Here is a 23,902-nt window from a genome sequence, read left to right on the forward strand (position 1 = left end):
AAAAATGTAGTAAAAGGATATCTGTCCATTAATTTAAATTGTCTACTTTTCTCTTTCAAGTTTGTTGAAGAAAAGAGGTATATAAAAGCGCTGTGCAGGGAGTAACTTTTGTTTTCCTAGCTTAGGAAGTTTGCTAAAGTTAAATGCTTTTAACAAATTATTTATTTCAATAAGGTCTATCTGATCTTTCAGTTGAGGGCAAAAACATCTAGATCTTTTTGAGCATACAGCCAGAATGCTTTATTAACATAAGTAGGCCAGAACTGGAAAAAATTTTTACAATTTTTCATAACTCAAATTCTTTTTATAATTCCATGAAAATGGGAAATTATAAAAGCAACATACTTGTTTTTATGAGCGGGAATTACGTGGGTTAAAAAAAGCATGTGAAAGACACCACAGTGGGCAGTTTATTGGCAAAAGTGGTTGAGTAAATGTGTTCTTCCCGCCTCGCTGCATTTTGGGTGATTAGGTAAGTCTGATTTTTCTAAAAGAATTAATGCAATGCTTATAACTGTCTGTACTTTTTAGGCAGTGAAAGATTTCTAAGCTTACCATCAGTTCTTCTTTTAAATACATCTCTCAGACTTCCTATCTTGTCTGCTAGTGTAGTTCAACATTTAACTAAAAGTCTTTTGAAGGTAATAGTTTTGATCTTTTGGGACCCCACTTAAAAAGTGTCGTTATGAGATGTGTTGCATCAATGCTATTGAAAATCCATCTGATTGGAGGAAACTGAAGCAAAGGCACCTGATATCATAAACAGTGTTACCCCAGGAATCTTCTGGAATTATACAGTATAAATATGACTTGTTGGCAGTGTTTTAGTTCATAGCAATATGACTTCATTCTGTATTGAGGGTAGTAGATGAAGTCCATTTCAAGTCTGGCAGCAATTGGGGAAGAATTGTAGAAGCATCGTTACACCTTTTCATGTTTTGAAGATCCATTCTACGAAAGAGCCAAGCTCAGAGCCCTAATTCTCCCGAGTCACAGCTTCATATGTGAGAGTAATTTATCTTTGACTTCAGTATTCAAAACAGAAGGATGTATGACTATATCTAGTTGCTGTGAAGGAAAATACATCACGTATACTCAGTGGAGTCTCAGAAAGATGGGTTTGGTAGACATACCAAATGTGAAAAGAAGGTAATTTTGTGCTGTGCTATCATTTTCCTTGCCCAGGCAGAGAATTTTTCACCTTGTACTCAATGAAAAACCTTTTGTCTTAGCTGCATGTGATTAGAATATACAGGACTATTAGTCTTAAACTAATTAATTAATAAAATAACACAAATTTGTAAGTATTTTAAAAATATGAACTCAAACTATCCAAATATTTCATAGCTGGATTATCAAGTTGTGTATTACTGACGCATGTTCTTTTGCAAATAAATGAACAAGGAGGATTATTGAATCCCACTCAGCATATTTCACTTCTGCTTCCTGGGCTAGAAACAGTGTCAAAAGAGATGCGTTTCCATTTTGGTTGCACTCAGAACAACAGATATAAACTGATCTAATATAGCTATTCTGTTTGCTCTTAATCCTGATTCATATAAACAGTTGGAAAAGTATGATTTCACATATTCTGATAAAACATAAGAAGAGTAGAATTATGTATTTCTTCTTTAACAGAAGATTCCATCAGTCACAGTGCATTAATTAGTGTAGGCTATGAAATTCTGTACACCTTCAGTAGTGCCACAGACAAGGAAGAGTCTTCTAACACATGGCAAAAAAAGGTGAAAGCACTAGTAAATGAGTGCTTCTATACTGAGATTTATTTTTGTGAATTATAAATAAATTAATTTTACACTTATAATGTTTCATTCTTGTTCAGGAAAACATTGCTATTCCTGGTTACTGAGTTTCCCTTTTACTTGTAATGCCTTTCTGTCACTAGGAAGAATGAAAGTTCTGTTTTTGGGGTGGGGGGTGTTATTGTTCACTTACCTATAGCTAAGGTCATGTTTAAAAAATTGTGCTTACCTATACCTATGCAACGTGGTTTAGTTATGTGAGTCACCTTTTATCTTTATTGTTACTTGCTTCTTGAGGGAGGTGAAGAGCATTGGAGGGAAGGATCTAGCATAGTGCATGTATGAAGGGAGAAATGGATCTTCAGAATTTTGACAACAAATGTAAGTTTTGACATAAGAAATGTCTTTTAAAGGTGAAATTTTTGGTTTTACTTGGGAAAATTACAACTCAATAAAGCTAGAGAATAAAGCTGTTACAGCAAACTAGTGAAAGATGACCCACCAAGTTATCAACTGATACTTATTATAGAAAGGAATAGATCAACCCCCCCCCATACAACCACTATAACACTAAGACCAGTGTAATCTTCAAAGCACATTAGGCTGGTTATGAATCAAGACTTTGTAAAGAGAAATGCTGCCTGTTACGTTGGATAATAACAACACGGTTAAAACTGCAATTGTTTGCCTGCCTGCTGACATGGTTTTAGACAGTATTTTTAATATAGGGTGCCTTTTTTTTCTTTCTTTAGACAAGTGCTGGGTGCATTTTCATTAGTGTTTTGTTTCAGGTAAGGTGTGTGTGTAGTTCTGAAGTGATTCTCCCAGGTATCCCAATTTACCATAATTTGGTTTGCATCTGGGAGTGGTCTTAGAGTGCATAAATTAGATTCCTTTTGGAGGAAACTAAATGAAGCAACATAGTTCAGCTGCAGCTGGGTGGTCAGTCACAGAGCCAGCCTAGAACTAATCTGGCAAAAACCCTCTGAAACCCAAAGTGTGTATGTCAGATCATAAACACCAACTGATTTGCTTTACAGATTGGCTCCAGTTAGCTTAGCCATATGTTAGCTGTTAGTGTATCTCAGGAGTACTAGTTCAACATGTAGCACCACAACAGTGTGACCTCTGAAGGAGTGAGAAAAGGCAATAATGAAAGCAGAAATGGCATTTAAGGGTGTTGCTGCTTCAGCAAGTGAAAAACTAAACAAATGAAAAACCCCATCATATGTATGCACTTTATATTTTTCCCCCTTTTCCACTGAAATGTACAATATCAAGGCTTTTTTAGTTTATTTTAGAACTTTGGGAGAACGTATATCTGTAAAACTTGAAAATCAGGAAAATTCAACTTAATTAAAAGATACTACACTTTCCTCTCCCACTGTGTTTTCCGGGCTTTGTTTCCACTAAACTGAAATAAAACACTCATTTGGTTAATGTTAAATGTGTTAATTTATAGAAACCTTGAGCTCTTTTGAAAATAAAAGTTGAGAAACTTGATTAAGGGCCTTCCATGGTAAATGTGGGGAGGGAGTCTTAATCCCTTCATTAAGAAATTAGCATTTAAGGGGATCTTTGATAAATGCAATAGTATAGCCTTTTTCTTTAACTTGGTGGGGGATTTAAGCAGTAAGTGTTCAACTGATTTGAACATGGTTAAACTAAGATTACTCAACACAGGACAAAGTGTACAGTAGTTCAGCTTTATACCTAACTTTCATTATGTGTGAGAACACTCTTTTATGATTATTGATGCTTTAACATTGTTTTCAGGATCATTTTCAATAACAAATAGAAGTTAAGCAAATCTTGATTTCATATTGTTCTCTTGTATACACACAGTAGTTGCTGAACTTCCCACTTTGTAAAGCTATATTGCATTAACTATGACAAATACATGTTCTGTATGCCTGTATAATTATCTCTGTGCTGGAAGCAGGGTAATGTAAGGCAGTGTTTGGTGATGTATAGGTTTTGTACTAGTATGATGCAAAAACTGTTGCAAATGCCAGTACTATTGCAGTATTACCTTTTTTTGACATCTGTTGTGCCTCTCTTCCTTCCCACTTCTGGGTAATGACCTTGTGTGCTTCCGCTCAGAAGGGTAGGGGAAACTGTGGGTGGGTATACTAACGAAAGATGATGATGTGCCTTTCTGTCCCCTGCACAATGTCAAAGCCAAGTTGCTGTGTGGGGACTGAGAGCACCTATTGTAAGGGTTGTTCAGTGAGCCCCCCAAAAAGAGGTTCATTTTGGGATCTTCCTGCATCCCAGTTAAGTGGTAGAGGAAGAAATTCTACACTATGCAGCATACTTCACAGGCTGAAATCTCCCAAGTCTAGATCCCAAGCCCAGTAGGTCCATCTTGGCTGATGAAAAGAGATAGACTCCACTTCTGCCTTAAACCTTAAAGATGATATGGTACCATAATAGTTGGTGGTGTTGCAGTGCTTCCCCTCTGCATCTGTATTTGCATAATGGAAGAGTCAACTGGGATTGATAATGTGTACTGTAATAATGAGCGGGAAACGTTTTGCAGCCAGGGATAGTTAGCTTTTAAAATAGCTTTTATGGGTCAAATGTGAACATGGATTTTAGTGTACTCTTTGAAGCCCCTGCTGCATGCTATGTTTTCGCGCTCTGCAACCAACACACAGTGCACAGTATAAATGATTACTTTGGGGGGACGAATAACATACTTTATGACAGTAAAAAAGAGAGCTGTAGAGGGAAGTCTTAAGTAGCTTGAGGGGTTTTATATTCGTGTAAATCATCCATGCTGGTTTGTAGTAATAAAACATTCATAAACAACTGCATTCAAACATAGGTAATGAAATCATGTGAAAGTCTAAGCCTTGAATGAAACAGCCTTGAATAATCAGAAAACCATAACAATATTGGAGTATCTTAGCATGTCTTTCTTATTGCCAAGTCAGGATTTTTATTGTGCTAGAAAACTAAATACAGTGTTCAGGTCTGTACAAAACAGAAACATCAAAGTTTATACCATAATATTCTTCCTTCCAAAGATAGAATAAAGCAGCTACTCCACCCTGGCTTTGAAAAGAGAAAGAATTTCCTAAAGGTCTGCTCTTGAATTTATTTATTTTTAAAGAAGTAGAGATTTTAACAATAGGATAAAAAGGCCTCCACGGTTCCTTTTTTTTTTTTTTCTAGTTTATTTGTAAATAATATCCATCTTGCCAGAGCTCGTGGGTGTATTTCAATAAGTTTGCAAACCTAAATATTCAGAAGTCATGGAGTGCTTTACTCTTAAATGAGGGTTTATACCCCTTTTCCTTACCACCAACATCACCATTTGAGAACAGCTTCTAAAGTAGTAAATCCTGCAGCAAAATCGCCAGTAAAGAAGAGACTTTATCATGCTGGATAATTGCAGGGGATATGACTGATGAAAAAGCAGCTGGGGCTGTGTTGTAAATGGAGAAGAGCTGTACTGTCTCAAGTGTGGAGTTATGCTGTCTTCTGCTCTATTCTAGTTAAAGTTGTTACCTCCTAATGGGCCTTTGACCATGTGTTTCCAGTTTCAGAACTACTAAGCTGGATTGTGTAACCACTCTTAAGTTCTGCAGTACCACAATCATGTCACAGCAGAGAGCACATGTCAGAATTTCATTTTCATTTTATACATTATGATACAGTCCTAATTAGAATTCTATCCCCCTTCCCCCTATCTGTAATTAATCTGTGAAATCCTGCATGCTGTTTTTAATGCAGGTTGTAATTTTGATTTAATTTTATTGTAATGTCCAGGGCTACTTGCTACATCTTTGGTGCAAAGAAGGAACATGTTGGGAAGGAGTTGCATCTGGTTTTAAGATTCTTTGCTGCATACTCTGCTATTTTAGCTTCACTTAGGCCTGACTTTAGACTGGAATATTCATGCTCATGTATTAGTTTGATAGAGGATATATATGTATCAGTATTTTTGTGTGCAACAAAAGGGATTTAGAGTAGGATACATTTGCTTTTCTCTAAAAGCAATCAGTGTAAGACCTCATAGAAAGCTAGTTTTTTGTGTTCTCTGAATTTTCCAGAGTAGAGGTTTTTCTGTCTCTAAATAAAAAAACCCTTCTCTTTCCTTTGAAACCCAATGTTTATTGCACCAGTTCAGTGAACAGCCATCAGTTGGAACCACAGACTAACCAAAGTTACCTTGTCTGACTTTTTGAGGCTCAGACCCAACAGATTTGTTGGGCAAAGGCTGCAGCATTTGTAATGCACACCAACACTAGATGTACTATGTTGTCTTTTAATTTTACAAAGCTTAAGGTATTTAGCAAAGCACTTTGAACATTTTATATTTTCAGTGTAAGTGGAATAGACCAGTCTCTCTGCTTCCTATGAACAGTCTGCATTTCTTAACTTTTTCTGAAATGTGCTATAATGTACATATATACAGTATGAAAATTACACTTGTTAAGAGGAGCATACCATTTGGACTTGTATCACCTGCTTTACAATACCATATTAATGCAACTGTTATTAAAGAAGCTCCAGTGAAAGTAATAAATACAGAACATCAAAACAGTGTAATTGCATGAAAATACATGAAAATGATATAACTTACTTTGAGATGTTTTTAAACAGAACATATCTGGAAACATATCTCTAAGGTATTTTGGATTATATTGAAATAATTTTCTTGTGGTGAAAGAGTGTTAGGTTCTTTATAATAAGTGTGTAAGCATTAAGTTATGGCACAGAAGACTTCCTGTCTGCTTTAAGACCTGCGTGAAATAGTTTTGTGGACAATCTAAACACCCTGAGAGTACAAATCAACAGAGAACTCAAAGGACTGATTTTTCTGCATTCATGGCTAATATTATCCTGCCTCCAAGCTTGTCTTTGCATTCAGCAATAGACTAACTAAACAAGTTTGGTTAACTTGCCATGTATGATTGTTGAGCTGGGTCACAAACTCCACTTTCTCCCTCCCTCCAGGGTACAGACAGGAAGGTGTTTCATCCGTTTTCTATATTTAGTCTCTCATTTATTTTTGTTTTTCTCCCTTCTGACTAGAGAGAACTTCACTGTAAGTAAGCTTAGTAAACCCAAAGTCTGTGGTCTGAGATATGAAGATGCTGGTTTGGTGTTAACAAGGTCTATAGTTGTGACCAGGTTTTTTTTCAGGATTTTTTTGGTTGGTTCGTTGGTTTTGGTCATTTATTCTTGCCAAAAAATCTTCACTTTTTTTTCTCAGCTAGTTAAATTCAATGTGTACATAGTTGCAACACTAACATTTTGCTGCTTTTGTTTTTTCTAGGGCGCCAATGCCTCAGCTTTGGAGAAAGAGATTGGTCCGGAACAATTTCCAGTCAATGAGCACTATTTTGGTTTGGTTAATGTAAGTTTCAGTCCATAACTTCATTGCTTTGACATGTCATGAGCGGATTTGTTAAATTACAAGACTGCAACTGAGTGAATAATTAAACCACCAAAAGATATAGTCATTGAATATACATACTTATTGAAATGTGTTTCAGTTTTCAGTGTATTTGTTGAAATAGGCTACTGAAATAATTGTTGAAATTAGACTGTGTATTTAATGCTTTATTTCATTTTATGAATTGTAGGGTATTTTTTAAATCACTTTCTTGCTATTAAAATATATGTCTTAAAAAAAAATGCTGTTTAAAATATGTAACTTGCAGTTCATAATATGCCAATCTAAGTGAATAAATACAGTAAAAAAAAAATCTGTGGAAGACTGTTGATGATATGAAGTGTTCGCATCCGCCATTTTTATTAAGATTTTAAAAAAATACTGAGCCCAAAGGGGAAAGCAGTGGTGGAAAAAACATACTGAATTGTTCGATTCAGTCATTAGTTTTAAGGAATAATTTAAATTTTAATTTCTGGTATTACCTATGAAAAGTATATCTTGTTAGAAATTGCATTATTCTGAAATGAAATATTAAATGATTTTCTTTATTGGGGCTTCAGGAAGTACATATTTAAACCAAGTTGATTTAGCAAGAGCTGTCATACTGCTTTTCTTAATGAAACTAATTACTTCTAATGCTGTCTTGCTACTATAACGTATGCCTCTACCTCTAGCTTCTTAGCACTGACGTGGTTCAAGAGTCTGCAATCCAAGTAGACACTGTGCAGTCAGTAAACACTCTTACTGATAAGCTGACTTACATGCATCTCAAATGCCATGACTTAAATTAGTAATTTTTTTCCTTTCTCATGAAAGTTGAAATACCTTCAAAATTATGCGTTGTTTCTCTGAAAAGAGGAAATATGGTAGTTTAACTGTTAACATTTGTTGTTGTTTGTTCTGTAGCAGAGTTTAGGCTTTCTGTCAAAGCTGTTCTTACCTTTTCTCAAATCTGTTATTCTGTTGACAGATAACCTGTTTTCCTAATCTCTTGTCCAAGTCCAGAGGGGATTTAAGACTTAACAGTAAAATTGTATTACATATCTGGTACCCTTAAGAAAAGTTTCAATAAAGGGCAATCTTCCTAATATATAATGAATCAACAAATTCTGGCTTTCTGTAGGCCAGAGGGAGTAAATTTGAGGGGAGATTGGTCTTTTAAGTCATTGCCCTCAGCCATACACATAAGAGGCAGGCAGCTATACTCTTAACTTTCTGTGTAGTACAGAAATGTTGCTTATTTTAGCTTCAAACAATAAAGTTTTATGGACCAAAATTATTTGAATTGTAACAAATAGTAAAATGGGATTCCGTTACATCTATGGCACATTGGTGCTGTGTTTTTCAGGTACAGTGGTTGGCTAAGGAAATTCAGTCATATTGTTGCTTGGATGGTTTTCAGATCCATTCTACAGATTGTGTTTACTAACACAGTATGTATATCCCATAAATGTGTGAAAAGCTTGCAGAATTTAAGTCTATCGGGAAAAGGAAAGGTAGTGACCTCTTCATTAGCAAACTATGGCCAATGGCCATTCAGAAAGAATGACAGAGCTAATGATAATTAAAAGAAATATTAGATAATTAGATATTAAATTAAGAGTACTATTAGATTAAGAAGTGATAGAAATCACAATTTTTGCCTTCATTGATTTCTCTAATTGTTTATAACAATTACAGGAAGTGAAACTCTTAGAGGTTCATTAACATTTACTGCTAAATTTTTCTAATGTGTTTATTGATTTGGTTTGTCCTAACTTTGTCCAGAGTAATGGAAAAATGGAGGTAGTGTGGAAATCAGTAGCTCCCTTCTAACTGTGCGATAGCTAGCCGTTTGAGATGTCTGGAATGCAGGACAGGATTTTAGATAAAGATGGCAATTCTGAAATAGAGATCTGTCAATGGTAAATGTAGCATTTATCCAGAGGTAGTGTAAAAGAAGAGAAGGTAGAAGCACTATCTTATCTTCTCTCCAGCTTTGTGGTGGAATATAAGGATTATTCAGAGGATATGCTGAAAGAACAATTTGAGAGGTAAAAGAAGAATTAAGAAAGGGCAATTATGGGAAGCATATGGAAGACCAGATGGTTGATGGGATGTTTGATTCTGTCAATGAAAGCTCTAAATGGAAAATTCAGCTTGAGCTTGAAAGGACAGTACCATTCACTAAATCAGCAGGAAATATTTAAGATACGTGGTAAGATGAAAATGTTACTAGTATGATATCCCATGGACAACAAAGAACATCAAGTCTGCATATCATTCTTCCCTCTTAAGTGCAGTAATGCAAGCTATTCAAATCTGTGTGCTTCACAAATTAAATCAATTATTTTATCCAGTGAGTATGAAATAATGAACATTTTTAATATCATAAGAGCTACTCTGGCAGCTCTTCAGCAGTTTACCAGACTTCTAGAGGAGAAAGTTTGGTTATTCAGTCTCTTGCAATGGATCTGTGTGTTTTGGAAAAATCCTATTTACTGGCGTGGCCCACTGCAACAAATAAAATTTGTCAGAGCTGCCAATGCATCAGAGCTGGGAGGGACCCTAGTACTGCAAAGACAGTGTTCTAAACAGATCTAAGTTCTTGTAGATCTCTTGTTCATTTTTGTAGATCTGTGGGGCTCAACAACCAAGTTTCCTCCCAGTTGTATGTTGCATCAGAAGAGTAAACTATAAGGCTATAAGCCTTAGTGAGTGTGTGGTGGTTTTGTTGCAGCTTTCCTGATTGCCTCTTTTTTTTCAGTTTCCGCACAGGTTTGTGTGTGGTAGCTTTGATTTCGGAATTTAAAAAAAAAAAAAAGGGTGTGTGTGTGGGAAACATACAGAGTGCAGTATTTTTGTGAAAGGAAATAATCTGACTTCTCAGAATTTAGAACAGAAGAACAATATGAACTGAAAAAAAGAGAAAATGTGGTTTTTTACTTTTCTTAGATACGCGCATCTTAAGATGGTCCTCACAGAAACAAGGAGGCAAGCCAGGAACCAGTTGAGAACATGGGTTAAAATAGCTCTGATGTATATAGTCTTCATTACCTTCCACTGAATGAGAGAGAGGAGTTTCAGTATCCCCTACAGGCTGACAGTTTAAGATACAAAATTACAATTATGGTCTTTCTTACAGTTTTCTACTGTTATTCTGAGGCAGGCTTCACAAGCGTTTCATTATACAGTGCAGCGCTTGCACTTCGTACAAGTGTTGTGCTTCTGAGGCAGTGCTAACTGTAAAGTGACGGGAGAAGGAAGGGCTCTGTTGGCCAGGTTAGCAGGAGAGCTGAGTGTTGAAAAAGCAGAATTAGAAAGTGAAGTATAGGTGTTCAGTAGGTGGTGGGAGGATGGAGAGACTGGGGCAAGGTGTTTTCTAAATGAGGGGCGTGCTTTTGTATTGGAGTCAAAGATGGGAAGTAAAGTAATAATTGTGGTAAGACCAGCATTTATTCATGTAACAAATTCCCTATTTGCTTAGTCTAGAAACCTCCCCACCTTTCCCCCCTTGTTATTTAGTACAGGTACCATTATAAGTTTTTAATGTTTGGAAGCTTTTATTTTAAAAAGATTTTAGGTTTTGAAGCGATGAAGATTGATGCTTTAGATATAAAACAAATGTGAACTAATTAAATGTTCTTCAGCAGTTTATTTTCAAACAATCTTCTGTTGCCTACTGTCTTTCTGAATTTGAAGAAAACCTTTTATGAACTTAATCTACTTGCTTTTTTTTCCTACCCACAGGCATGTAGGTTAACATACATTTATATTAAATTAATCTGAATTTTGTTCAGTGTTCTGAGTTCTCTGTCATTTCATATGTTGATGACCATGTTTTGGTCATCTCTCACTGCATGTTTGCCATTCTAATTAATTTATCATCAGGCTGTTCCTTTTTAAAATTGGGATGTTATGCAATTTCTAATTTGCTGCCTTTTCATCTTTTGATACTTGCTGTAGAAGTTTTAGCACTTTTCCCATTTGATTTAAGAACTTTCTTAACATTTTAATGTAGTTATTAGAAATAGTCATAAAAAGATTATAAACTCATAAATAGTTAGCTTACAATATTAGATGTTTTGACATAAACTACTGTGTGATTTCATCTGCTTCCTTTAAGGAAAAAAAGCCCTGGTTTTCCTCTTCAGAGGAAGTTCACTGACCTACTTGAGTGCAGATCTGCACCACAAAGAAGCCAATATAAGCATTTTCCCTAGCTTAAATAAAAATGGGCATTTATTTTCTCACTTTTTATGGAGATCTTAAGACTTCTTAATATGCTTTTGTAAAATACACTTATTACTCATTCTTTGAGTATATCTTGGGTATTTAGAAAGTAGTTCTTCATATTTCATTTATTTAAAATAAAAAAAAACAATTTACTTTCCAGTTTTGTGATTAAATTGCACAGTGCTCTTCTTTGTCATTGTCTCAATTGGGAGAGAGCAAAACCCAGTTACTTCCCTGTTATTCCTAAGATGTAAAAGCTTTTAGTTCTTTTTCTCTGTTGAAAGAACCTGCTCTTAAAATATCTCTAAATGTACTTTTTGCTGCATAACAGTCTCCCCATCACAATATAGTCTTAGAATTTGCTACCCGTATATGCTACTATCTTTATATAAAACATAAATATGAACGTTATTTCCATATTTTACAGAATGTGTGTATGTGCTTCAAATTTGCAGGTTGAGTGACGGCAGATGAAAGGTTGGATTACTCGCTAAGGGCCTTATAAAGATTTTTCTCACACTTTCAGTGTTAGTTAATAGGTTTCACTGGAGAAGGGCAGCATAAAAAGAGAGTGGCTCAATCCACTGACAGCTCATGATGCCTTCACAGAGGTGATGGGGAGGTTTGCAGTGTTGGGGTGAGCTGGAGACAGTGTCAGTGATCACAAGACTCAAGAACCTAAGATCTGGAATGAGTCTGGGCAAGAGGGACATCTGGAGCGTCCTGGTACAAAGTGGGTTACGGATGCTTTTCTTGCTAATTCTGCTTGCCCCCTTTCAATTCCATGGCTTGCCTCCTTCAAAATGCGCATGTTCAAATTGTGCATTCTTTTCCTTTCAGTCTTGATTTGAAACTACCAACTGTGCCACTGGTTTAAGCCTAACCAAGCCATGTTGCATTGTTTTAAGAAAACTCCTGAATGCCAATCCTGTCACCCTAAAATGAGAACTGAAAGCATAGGAACAGGTTAAAGCAGTTATTTCTGACTTTGATCACAACTAATATGATTTGGAGAATCCAATTTCTGAAGTGTCTGAGAAGCTCTCAATTTACAGCTGAATTTCTTCAGAGTACAAGGTCATGCTGTGCCTGTTCTTTACTGTTGTGGCTGACTTGTGGTAGATGGATAGATATTTTTACCTGGGCATATTTTGGGAGCTGTGAAATTGGTGGTATTTGTTGAACACTTTGACCCAAGTAAATGGAAAACATTACTAATATATTAAATTTACAAGTGAGACAAAATTATATAGTGTTGTTCAAATTTACCTAGGTTTTTCTTGCATTTACAGACAGTGTACTTATTAATCCTTTGCAAAACATAAATATGCTTTACTATCTTAAAGTCAAGAAGAAATGACTTGCAGAAAATTTGCCCCTGTTTATGCATTCTTTTATATTTTGGATTTAATTTACCTCTCTACAGTAATACAATGCAACCTAACAATTCTCTCTCTTATTTTATAGTTTGGGAATACATGCTACTGCAATTCAGTTCTTCAGGCACTTTATTTTTGTCGACCATTTCGAGACAAAGTCTTAGCATACAAGAGTCAACCAAGAAAAAAAGAGAATCTCCTTACATGCTTAGCTGATCTCTTCCACAGTATAGCCACCCAGAAGAAAAAAGTTGGAGTAATACCTCCCAAGAAATTTATAACAAGATTACGAAAAGAAAATGGTAACCTTTTTTTCTTGTGTAATAATTATAGCAACTGTGATTTAATTCTGAAGTTGACATAGTGGAATAACTACATACTTGTTACTCATGGAAAGTGTTCTTGGTCCTGCAGTGTAAAGAAGAGGTGACCCTAGAATAAGGGTGTAACCCTGGAGCTGTTTTGAGATAGAATCTTTGTCTCTCTGTCTTCATGTAGAACTAAGTGTATTGTCAGTGGCTGCTTGTGAAATTGCTTGCTAATTTTTCCTCTCTATGAATTGTATTTTTATAATCTAAATTCACTGTAAAGCTTTTGTTCTGTTTAAAAAAAGCATTATTCCTTGAATGCAGGAATCAGTCTCCCCAGCTGAGTATGTGGAAAGGACATTAACACTTCCCTGCAAGAATCTAGCTTAAAAACCCACAAAATTTTAAATTAATTTAGAATGTATGCAATAATTAGCTTGACTTACTTTTTAAAGGATTAATGAGTTTTAAAATCACTAAGTAGTTTTGGCTAAATTTTTTTAGTGTAATTGTTATCTTAAATTTCAAGAGATTTCTAGAGATTTTTAACATTTCTTGTTTCTTTTCTGCAGGACTAATGAGTCAAAATGTTTTAGAAAATAATTCAATGTCAAAATATAAATGAAACCTTGTAATCTACTACTCAATTTGGATACACTTTTATAAAAACATATCATGAAACTTCTCTAAAAAATAACTGCTAAATTTAAATAAATTTTATGAGGTACCATATTTAACACTGCTGCAATAGACATGTTCATACTGTTGTAATCTCTCCAAGAGTATATATGCAGACTAAAAAAGTGTTTAAATGTTATGATGACTATCTCTGTAGTACAAACAAGAAATAAAATATTATAATGAAATTCCTAATTTGAAGTGACCCCTCCAGCAAATGCACACCATGAGTTGTAATAATATTGTTAAACAAAGCTCTGAGGTAATGTACAATCTCTTACCTATGCAGAATAGAAAACTGGCATTCAGTTCTTTGATAAGTATACTTGAGCATGTATGCTGTATGTTGATGCATTTACAGAAATAGTTCATTGTGTCAATGGATGTTGACTAATTATGGCAAACATGGAGAATGGTTCAAATGGAAAGCAGAAAGTAAACCACAGGAGCCATTAAGGTCTTTTTAGAAAGTGTTCTTTTTAATGCTTAATTATGTCATGACTCTCAAATTCTAAGCAGGAGGAGGCCATTGGAAAATCTTCATTAGAGAAATCAGATGTGAAAGTTAAGTTCTTGTTGGATTTTGGGGTCTCTTTTAATGATGATACTCTCACCTTTTCTACAAATAAATGGCTAAATTGTCAGACAGCAATTACTTGGATATCCTATGTGCTATTAAGTGCTTATTGTGAAGGTATGTAATTTTGAGCTTTAAAGAAGAGTTAGTTAAAGAATCAGGTAGGTATGCAACACTGATCTAGATGCTGTTCCAGTCAGTACCCAGCTATACCAGGATTATGACTGAGAACATAATCTTAATGTATTCCAGACTACAATACTGCTATTCCATCTTTATTTTCAAAGTCTGAATACAACACACATATATTAATGACCTTAAAGCTTAACTGGCTGGGAAGCAGCTGCTAGCTTGAAGTCAGCCAAAGGTATACTGTTATGATTGCTTAAATTTCTTCTAATCATAAAATGAACAGTGTGTAGCTTTCATTCTGTTGTACATAATGCTAATTTACTGACTGGGCACCTAGCCCTGAGAGGTCCATAATGTACTGCTGTGAAGAACCTCTGAAGTGTTTTACCTCAAGAGACTTGTAGGTCTTGTTCTGCCTTGACTTACTTGATTAAATAAAGACCTTACAGTTGGCTAGATTCAGAGTTGAACTTACTGTTACTTCTCAAAAATAGTGTAGTAGTTCATTAAATAAAGTTGGTTCATATGCTTGGCTGACCTAATGCACTACTTAACCTCTACAAGTGATCTAGATTAGCATCAGATTCTCCCTACTTTGCTAATAACTCAGGGGTTGGTTTTTTTCTATTTGAAGTTTACTCCTGGATGCTATCACGTGAATGATAGTAAAGCTTCCATGTAGTCCCTGTATGCACTTCAAAACTTAAGCTTCACTGTGTATCTTTTTCATTCATCTCTCCAGTCCTGGGAACTATCCCTCCGCTGAAGGCCAGTCTCTTAGTGTATTCTTGGACTACACTCAAATTACAAGTTACAATTAAGTGAAGTAACTGCACATTAAAAGACTTGTATGGTATTAGGCAGTGATATAGAATGCTTTTTAAATAGGCAGGTAAATTTCCTTGTAACAATTCCTAGTCAGAGAGAGAAGTAGTAACTATTACTAAACCTGATTCAATGCCTTTATGGTTTTCTTAGTCCCATTCCTAATGTGAGGATTTGTAGCAGCAGAGGATTTCTGGGCTTGATATCCCAGGGAACTACAATAAACAATGTTTTCCAGGTGGTACTAATTTGAACATAAACAAGAGAGTAGACTTGCAGGAAAGAGATTTCAACTTCATGCTTTAATCTGTATCATTGCTATACATCGCAAGTATGTGCCAGTGAAACTCTTCCCCTTCCACTGAATTAATCCTAAAGCTATTATGCTTAGAAATATTGACAAACTGAGGACGTGAAGCAGGAACCATAGTGAATCCATCATTATCTATCCAACAAGCCCACCAGTAATAAAGGTGCCATATATACAAATGTCCAGAAACAGTATTTCAGGTCTTGAAAGACAGTCCTAATTTGAAACCCATTTGCTCTTGCTGTGGCTAGAACTTTAGGCTGATTTGACATGGCTTCTACAAATGCTGCCTTATTTAAAGAGATTTGAGAAAGAAAATAGTTGTTTAAAAATATCAGTATCTTTAAGTCTTTAGTCTTAATGTTATTTTCATTCCTGGTATTGATGACACTGTGCTTATGACAGAGCAGCAGTGGACTTAAAACCCTAAAAGTGAAAATAAATAAAGCAATGTTTTGAGCATTTATTGTTCATGTTCTTCCTGTGATAGAACATAAAGATGATGAAACATTTCCTGTCATAGGTTCTCAGTTAATTTCTGGAAAATATCAACATCTAATGCCATTTGAGATGTCCTGTGTTATCGAAGACATTGACCTAAGCTTGGCAGAGATAGCATAGCCCTTGTAGGAGATCCAAATCATCATGGACTGGCATTTGGAGGCTGGATGGGATAAGCTATAACATTTCAGGTGGCACTATATGTACACCTATGTTTAGGTAGTTGAATCATGCCCTAGTTTTCTTGCAGAATGGTTCACTCCTCTGTTAATTCTGATCAGCTGAGAGATCTCTGTGAATATAAGCTGACCTGCCCTCCCCTTTTCCCACCCCCTATATTTTTGCCTTGGTTTAGGAAGTATGCATTTTGGATTGGTTTTGTATTGTCATGAATGATTCAAGACATGAAATAAAGACTGGTTTTGAAATTTTACTTCTTTTAAAAACTTTTTTGCAGTATAGCACCAACCGATTAATTTTAAAATCTTCTGTTGTTTTATCTTGTAGAGCTTTTTGATAACTACATGCAGCAGGATGCACATGAGTTCTTAAACTATCTATTAAATACAATTGCGGATATCTTGCAAGAGGAAAGAAAACAAGAGAAACAAAATGGTCGCCTACCTAATGGCAACATCGACAATGAAAATAACAGCCCACCAGACCCAACCTGGGTTCATGAAATCTTTCAGGGAACATTGACTAATGAAACCAGATGTCTTACGTGTGAAACTGTAAGTCTGTTATCTACTTTGTATACTTCGTGTTTCAGAACTTCATGTTTCATGATTCATTTATTTCAACAGACTAACATACTAGATTAGTTTCTTTCTTTAGAAATCTTACATTTGTATGAATGTTTGGATTTTTTCTTTGTTTGAGTTGTAGGGAAAAGGCTTTTGGTCAATATTAGGAAAATGCCTAATTGAATTTTTGTCAGTGTGATCATAATCAACTTCAAAATTTAGATTCAGATATTCTAAATTGATGTATTTCTAAGAGCAAAGAAGCCTGCTACTTGGGGATGTGGAGTTCTCATATAATGTCTTAATAACTTGATGTCATGCTTAGTGATACATTCCATAAATACGTATTCTCAATCAGTTTCCACCAATTTCTAGTTTTTAAATTTCAAGCCATTGAAATCAAGATACTATGCTTGGGGTTTGGCATTGAGACAGTAGACTGGGATTCTCAAAGAACATAACTTAATGTGCAGGAAAAGTAATCATTTCCTAAATGTCTGTCCACAGGAATTCTTCTAATAGTAGACCCTGAGAAATAAACTCCTTCTTTGAGTAAGCTGTACTAAAATTTCCTTTTAAGAGTAGTTCTACAATAAAAGCAAGCATATATTTCAGAAAAATTTACAATTGAGTTTTACCTGCTTGAGAAAGAGAAAAAGCAGCACATTTGTGAAAATTACAGCAATTCTGTTACGGTCTATGCCTTAGGTATTGTAAAATGCTAAATGACTGTATTTTTTGTATGACTTCATACCTATTTTCCTTAACTTTAATTAGAAATGCACATATTTCAGCATGACATTGGAAAGGAGGAATTAATCAGATTAAATCTGTATATTTCACATGTAATTTTCTCAGTCTTCTAGAAATACCCACCTCTCTTATTTCAAAGAAAATAGCTTCCTAATGTCATATGTAATGTAACTGCAGACTTCAGTAGATCATGATACTTCAAGTAATTTAGGTGCTGATTTCTAGCTACCATATTTTCTTTTCTTGTAGATTTCCCCTCCCTAATAACTATTTCATGGCAACTGTCAATTGCTTCTCTTTTAGCTCTGGAACTGTTTTTTTTTTTCTTCTTGAAACATGAGTTTAGCTTAGTCTCTTAACACGACTGACATCATTACCTTTCCTCACTATGGCATAGTGAATTACCACTGTCAGGATTTTGATCTAGCTACAGTCCTTAATACAATTTTAAAATGCTGATATGCTCTTTGCCAGCATATTTTATTAGTTATCAGGCCTATCACAATTTTGAGAGTTTTGCTAATATTGCACAGTTCTATTTTTCTGCTAGCTGTTGCTGAACAGGATATGCCATGTCTGTTTGCCACTGTGCCTCCTTGGCCAGTTGAATTTTAAATTCAGTGTTCTAATACACTTGTTTTAGTATAGTAGGGCCTTTGTTGTCCAAACGCTAATAATCTGGAAACTATTTTATCAGCTTCTGTCTATTCAATGTATCAGCTTGTGCCTAATTGAAACACAGTGACCTGAAAATGGCACTTAGAAACACATTTAGACACGTTAAGTAAGTAATATTACTGCGAATAGAGCCTTATTTTCAAATATAGTGAGCATATATGATTGTTTTAATGTTTATTGGAAGTTGTTGTCATTTAGAGTCTGTCCGTGTTTAGAAATACAATGTAAAATGTCAGGAATACTTCAATATAGCTCATGTAGAAGATTACACAGCAACAGAGGATGAATTAGTGCTTCTTAATGATAAGACAATAACCTTAGTATATTTTTTTAATTTAAATTTGGAATTTAATGGATACTTAAATATAAAGCATAATATATCTTTGCTCTAAGTGAGAATTATCATCTTTGAACTGGCCAAACCTACTCAAAATTCCTAAAATCAGCATGGCAAGATTTTATTCTAATTTCAATTGTCCTGATTATAGAAAAGAGCTTCTTTCCAGGACACACTATCTCATTAGCCCATCTTTAACATAAAAAATGAACTGACTAAAGATTTATCCTCAGTTTAAGTATGGACAGTGGAATATAAGGAACACAGATATGATTCTTTAACAAAGATTTGTGTCATGGGTCAAGACACATGATAAAATAAATAAGTTACAAAATGGATTGTAAGTCATCTTTCCATGCTTTTAATGTGATTTCTTGTTACCATGCTTTCCCCCTTCCTTGATAGAGGCAGTATGATGAAAGTAAATATTACAGATTTTTGTGGCTAATTGATAAAAATGATCTAGAAGTTAATTGGTTTTACAGATATCTCTCACAATTTAAGGAAAGAATACCAGTAAACCAGAAAGTAATGTAATTGACTTCATTAAGATAAAATTTGAAACGGCTAACTGTGGGCAGTACTTCTACAGGGAAAAAGAGGAAATTGTCTTGGGTCAAAAGCACCAAACATATAGATAATGTTTTCCTCCAGCTGATAGTCTTGCTCTTGTGTTCAAGTGACTACAAGGCATAAAATTCTTTGACTCAATTCTACTTTGGACTGAGAGAAGGCAATAAGGAAAATCTCAGTTGTCTCTCTTACAGGAGTACTATAGAAGCCTTAACTATCCCCTACTTTTTTTTTTCTGTCTTTTTTTTCTCTTTTCTTAAACCAAGATAAATCATACCCTTTGTTTCAGCTTCATTTAAAAATAGTTTCTGTCTTAGCACACATGGGAGCCTACAGTTGCAAAAGTTCTTTTGTCAGTAAGCTGATTCACATTGCTAGTGAAATTCCAAACTGAAAGAAATACAGATTCCATGAGTGTTAGCCTTCTGAGTTTTCTGTTCTGTGTGGCATTGGTTGTCAGAGTACAGCTGAGCTGTTGGAGTGCAGATTGCCCTTGATGTGAGAACAACATACCTTTAGCCAAAATACTGGAACACTCAAATTCTTCACTGTTACTCAGATGCTCGTATGAGGAGCACTCAGATGGCTTTTTGAACACATCAGGGCTTGATTCTTCAAGTGATGAGGTTTTCTGACTGTGTCAATCTTTTTTTCATTCTATAGATGATTGAAATATATAGCATTGGCAACTTCAGTCTAAGGAATTTAGTGATGTTTATTTGAAACAGAACCTCTACAGAAGAAGGGGGGGCCTGGCTGGAGTAGAGGGTGACTTTAATAATTTTTCTTTTTTAATTAAAAATGTATGAGTTAATGTTGGAAGAAAAGGTACTGTTCAAATACTAATGTTCAAAAAATCTTAAAAATTAAGAGTAGCAATTTCTAAATTATCAACACAGATGGAAAAAATCCACTTGACTGTTCTTTCAGTACAGCATTTAATGGTTCCTCGTGATCCTAAGTGCTAACCTGAGAGCAGTTGTTTAAGGTGCTATTATCAGTATTATCACTAAGGATGGAAGAATTCCTTTTGCGAACTTCTGGTTTCGGTACCAATCTCCTTTTTAACCAAGTACAACACATGCCTTTCCTCTTCTCCATCTCCTCCCTGCCCGTACAGCTTCTGTGTGGAATAAAGCTGCCTATGAAATCTATATTGTTTCATGGAATTTTCTCTGAATCAGACCAATACAGGAAGAATTACCTAATTGCATGTCTGAATAACACTGATCGCATGACTCCTTAAATCCAGCTGTCCTAGCTGAAGAGTGCAGCAGAGTATTTTCTAGAACTCATTTTTTTTTTTCTGAGCCGTTCTTAATCCCTAGGCTAAGATGTTTTCCACCAGAGTTCTTAGCATTACAAACTCAAGTTCAATAATTCCAAAAGTGTTACAATGGGATATTTTGAAGAATTGTTCACACACTTAAACATCCCTGAAGACAGGAAGGGTGCAGCACACTGAAGATGCAGGTGGCGCTTTTTTTGCCCCCCACTCTAGAAACATCTTGGAAGTTTTCCATATATGTACTGTGATCCCTTTAAAAGTATAAACATTACACTTCAGCATCTAAGTGATGTAGCAGATGTGACATATTTTTTGTACATGTGCACTTACTCCCAGCTACAGAAGACTGGGAGTAATCCTTGCCCAGCCCTCTCACAGATATTAACAGAAGCTTTTAACTTAATTTCAGAAATTTGGGGATTTGCCTAATGTATTAATCCTCAAAAATAGTTGTCTTGACCACCTGTATTTTTCTTTTTGTTCTCCATGTATGCTGCCCTGAGGGCCGGTCTGTTTCTCATCTCTCGATAATCAGAGAACAACTTTCCAAATCTATTTTTATTCTGAGTTGAAAAGGGAACATAATTCTCGTATCTTTTAAAGACCAACTTACATTAGTTCTCTGGTAGCTGTTTAACTTTTCCTGCTTTCAATCAAGAAACTGCAGCCAGGCAAATTTTCTAAAACCATTTACCTTTGTACCTAGGAGTACAGGCAGAGGACATTCTCATCAGTGGCATTGAGTGTCTCTAGATACAGAGAGGAAACACTAGCAGACAAAAGTTAAGGTTGCAGATTGCTCTTTCCTAAACCTTTTAATAACATAGCTGATTTTCAAGGCAGCTGTGGATTTTGTCCATCACCATTTTTCAGGATTTGTGGTGGAATTTATTCTCTGCTGCTAGGAATTTCTTTTTTACTGTAATTGTTATTCTTGCATTTTTGTAAGAAATGGCTATGCACTATCAGACCCAGTCCCAAGCTCTCATTTACCACCAAATTTGTTATCTGCTGCTCATTTAAGAGTATGAATCTAGCCAGGAAGAGGCTTCAAAATATTTGTGCTGTTTATTAGGGACACTATGGTAGGCAAATACGTAATTTTCTGTTGGAGGGAATCATAGGGGAAGACAGATGTGAGAGCACCAAATAGAATCCCAGTGATTATATTCTTTTGAAAAGAGTGAGGTGTAGAAGGAACTTGGCGTTAATATTGTTGAGCTGAAATCACAGCATAATGACAACTGGCATTATATTACCCCCACAGGCACATATACACTTCCCTCTTCCTGAACAAAATCAGAAACAGAGTTCTAGCAAATCTCTGATATAGAAAGGCCACTTGTAACAATTTTAAAAGGCTGTTAGAAGGTAAAAGATGCATTCTGTCAATAGAAAATGGTACAGAAAACCAGAAGTAAATTAGTATAACTTGTTTTAAATATAATCTATTGGTTCTTTTTTCATGCAGATAAGCAGCAAAGATGAAGACTTCTTAGACCTTTCAGTTGACGTGGAGCAGAATACTTCAATCACTCATTGTTTAAGGTAGACACAAAGATATGAATTTTCGTAATTTGCCTTATGTTTGTTACCTAGAATGCAAGAAGTAAAATTAAAAGCTCACAAGCTTAGCAAATTCTAGCTTATGTAGACTTAAGAGTATAAAATTATGTTTATATTGTAATGTTTATAAGTGTATTTCAGATAAGACACTAGTATCTACAGCATTTCTTTTTTTTTTTTTTTTTTATTCAGGGGTTTCAGCAATACAGAAACTCTGTGCAGTGAATACAAATATTACTGTGAAGAATGTCGCAGTAAGCAAGAAGCACATAAAAGGTACATCAGACATAGGGAGGGAAAAAAATAACCCATGCATTTCATGAAAATACTTTTATTTCCTTGTGTGTATATTTGAGGCAAGGGGAGGACATTCTTTTTCCCTTAATTTTTCTCACTCTTCTTCCATTTAAGAGTAATTTGGTTGCATTCTTCTTGCTTGAATTCAATGAGCCTACTTCCATGAGTAATAAGAATCCATGTAAAGCATTTTGGGACTCCTTTGATCAGTATTTGTTTTACAAATGAGAAAAAGAATGGTCTTAAGACCAAGAATAAGTTAAAAAGACAAGTTAAAACAAACTGCCAGTGACGAATCAAAGATTGTGGGTAATGATGAAAAGTCACTGATTTCATGTGACTTTTTAAACTTTGTTTTGTCTTGGTAATAAGATAATTTTTCCAACTGCTGTAAGAATCAGTTTGATAGCACTTTTTTTCCTGATTCAGTTGGAATGAGGCTTATAACTTTGTTAACTGAGTTTCTGGTTTCTTAAAAGTGCTTAGTAAGTTATGCTAAACTTCTGCTTGATGGTGCTCCTGAAAAGCATCAGAAGCTCTGTGGAAGCCTGAAATTCATTATGTTTAAAAACAATTCTTGTCTGCCTAATAATTCTTCTAGTCTTGTTTACACCTTTGAAAAACCTCTGATTTTGTGTACTCTGTGGTATTTATGATCTGAGAAAGTATTTGGTTGAAGTGGTGGGAACACTGACATGCTCTGCTCTGCTGGTTATACCACTGATTCTGGTTATTTGGTTTACCATAGATTCAGCACATGGCTTTTGGCATATCTCATCTGCAAAGTCTGCCTTCACACATTGCCTAAGCTTACTAATTGGTGTGTATTAGAAGTTTGTGAAGTCAGGTCTGTCCTGTTGTTTTCTGTTGCCTTAGCTCTTTTTCTGTGTGGGAGGTAATGTGATCCCTGACCAACATAAGTTGTGCTGACATAAACCTGTACTGTAGGCACTGCCATATTGGCAAAACACAGCTTTTATTGTTTATATTTTGCTTTTCATGTGGGGCTTAAGTTCAGTTTCACTACAGTCATAATTCTCTTCTATTTCTGTAACACGGAGCTTATCTGTGATAGTGTCTACTCAACTAGCAAAGGTGGTGTACTGAATTTCTTCACCACTGAAAGAGCTCCATTTATCAAACAGTTGCATTATAAGAAGAGGACGTCATTTTGAAAAAAGAAAGAGGGTAGAAATTATGTCCATATCTCAGTAATATAATAAAAATGTAAGTGTCCCTAAAAATAGTTGCTTCTGTCATCTTTCTGCCCTTCTCCTGCTTTTTTCATTTCCCAGTTCCCTTGCGGGCCATGGAGAAAATTTGAGTCTAGCAGGGTTACCTACAGGTTACTATCAGTCTAAGTTTAATGAGAAAAAGGGAAGGAAGGTGAGTTTTCAAGGATTTTGCCCCCAGCCCCCTACCTTTTGAAAAAGGATTGTCTTTTACAAACATATTTCCTGACATTCTGAAAATACAGTCTTAGTATACATGTCTGAAACCTGGGCTATACGAGTTACCTTTTGGGGCTGAAGGCAGTTTGAAAAATTCAGCACAGTGGTGATTTAA

General features: G+C 35.3%; 1 protein-coding gene across 1 annotated transcript in view; it reads left to right on the forward strand.

Annotated features, from left to right (window-relative positions):
- USP12 (ubiquitin specific peptidase 12) overlaps positions 1-23,902 on the forward strand; it is a 45,325-nt gene that overhangs the window by 5,571 nt on the left and 15,852 nt on the right. The window contains exons 2-6 of the mRNA XM_069808105.1: positions 7,054-7,134; positions 12,856-13,069; positions 16,606-16,832; positions 21,945-22,021; positions 22,232-22,315. Coding sequence (XP_069664206.1) covers positions 7,054-7,134; positions 12,856-13,069; positions 16,606-16,832; positions 21,945-22,021; positions 22,232-22,315 — 683 coding nt within the window. The remainder of the gene's footprint in view (positions 1-7,053; positions 7,135-12,855; positions 13,070-16,605; positions 16,833-21,944; positions 22,022-22,231; positions 22,316-23,902) is intronic.

Source organism: Haliaeetus albicilla, chromosome 20 (assembly GCF_947461875.1).
Source record: "Haliaeetus albicilla chromosome 20, bHalAlb1.1, whole genome shotgun sequence".
NCBI lineage: Eukaryota > Metazoa > Chordata > Aves > Accipitriformes > Accipitridae > Haliaeetus > Haliaeetus albicilla.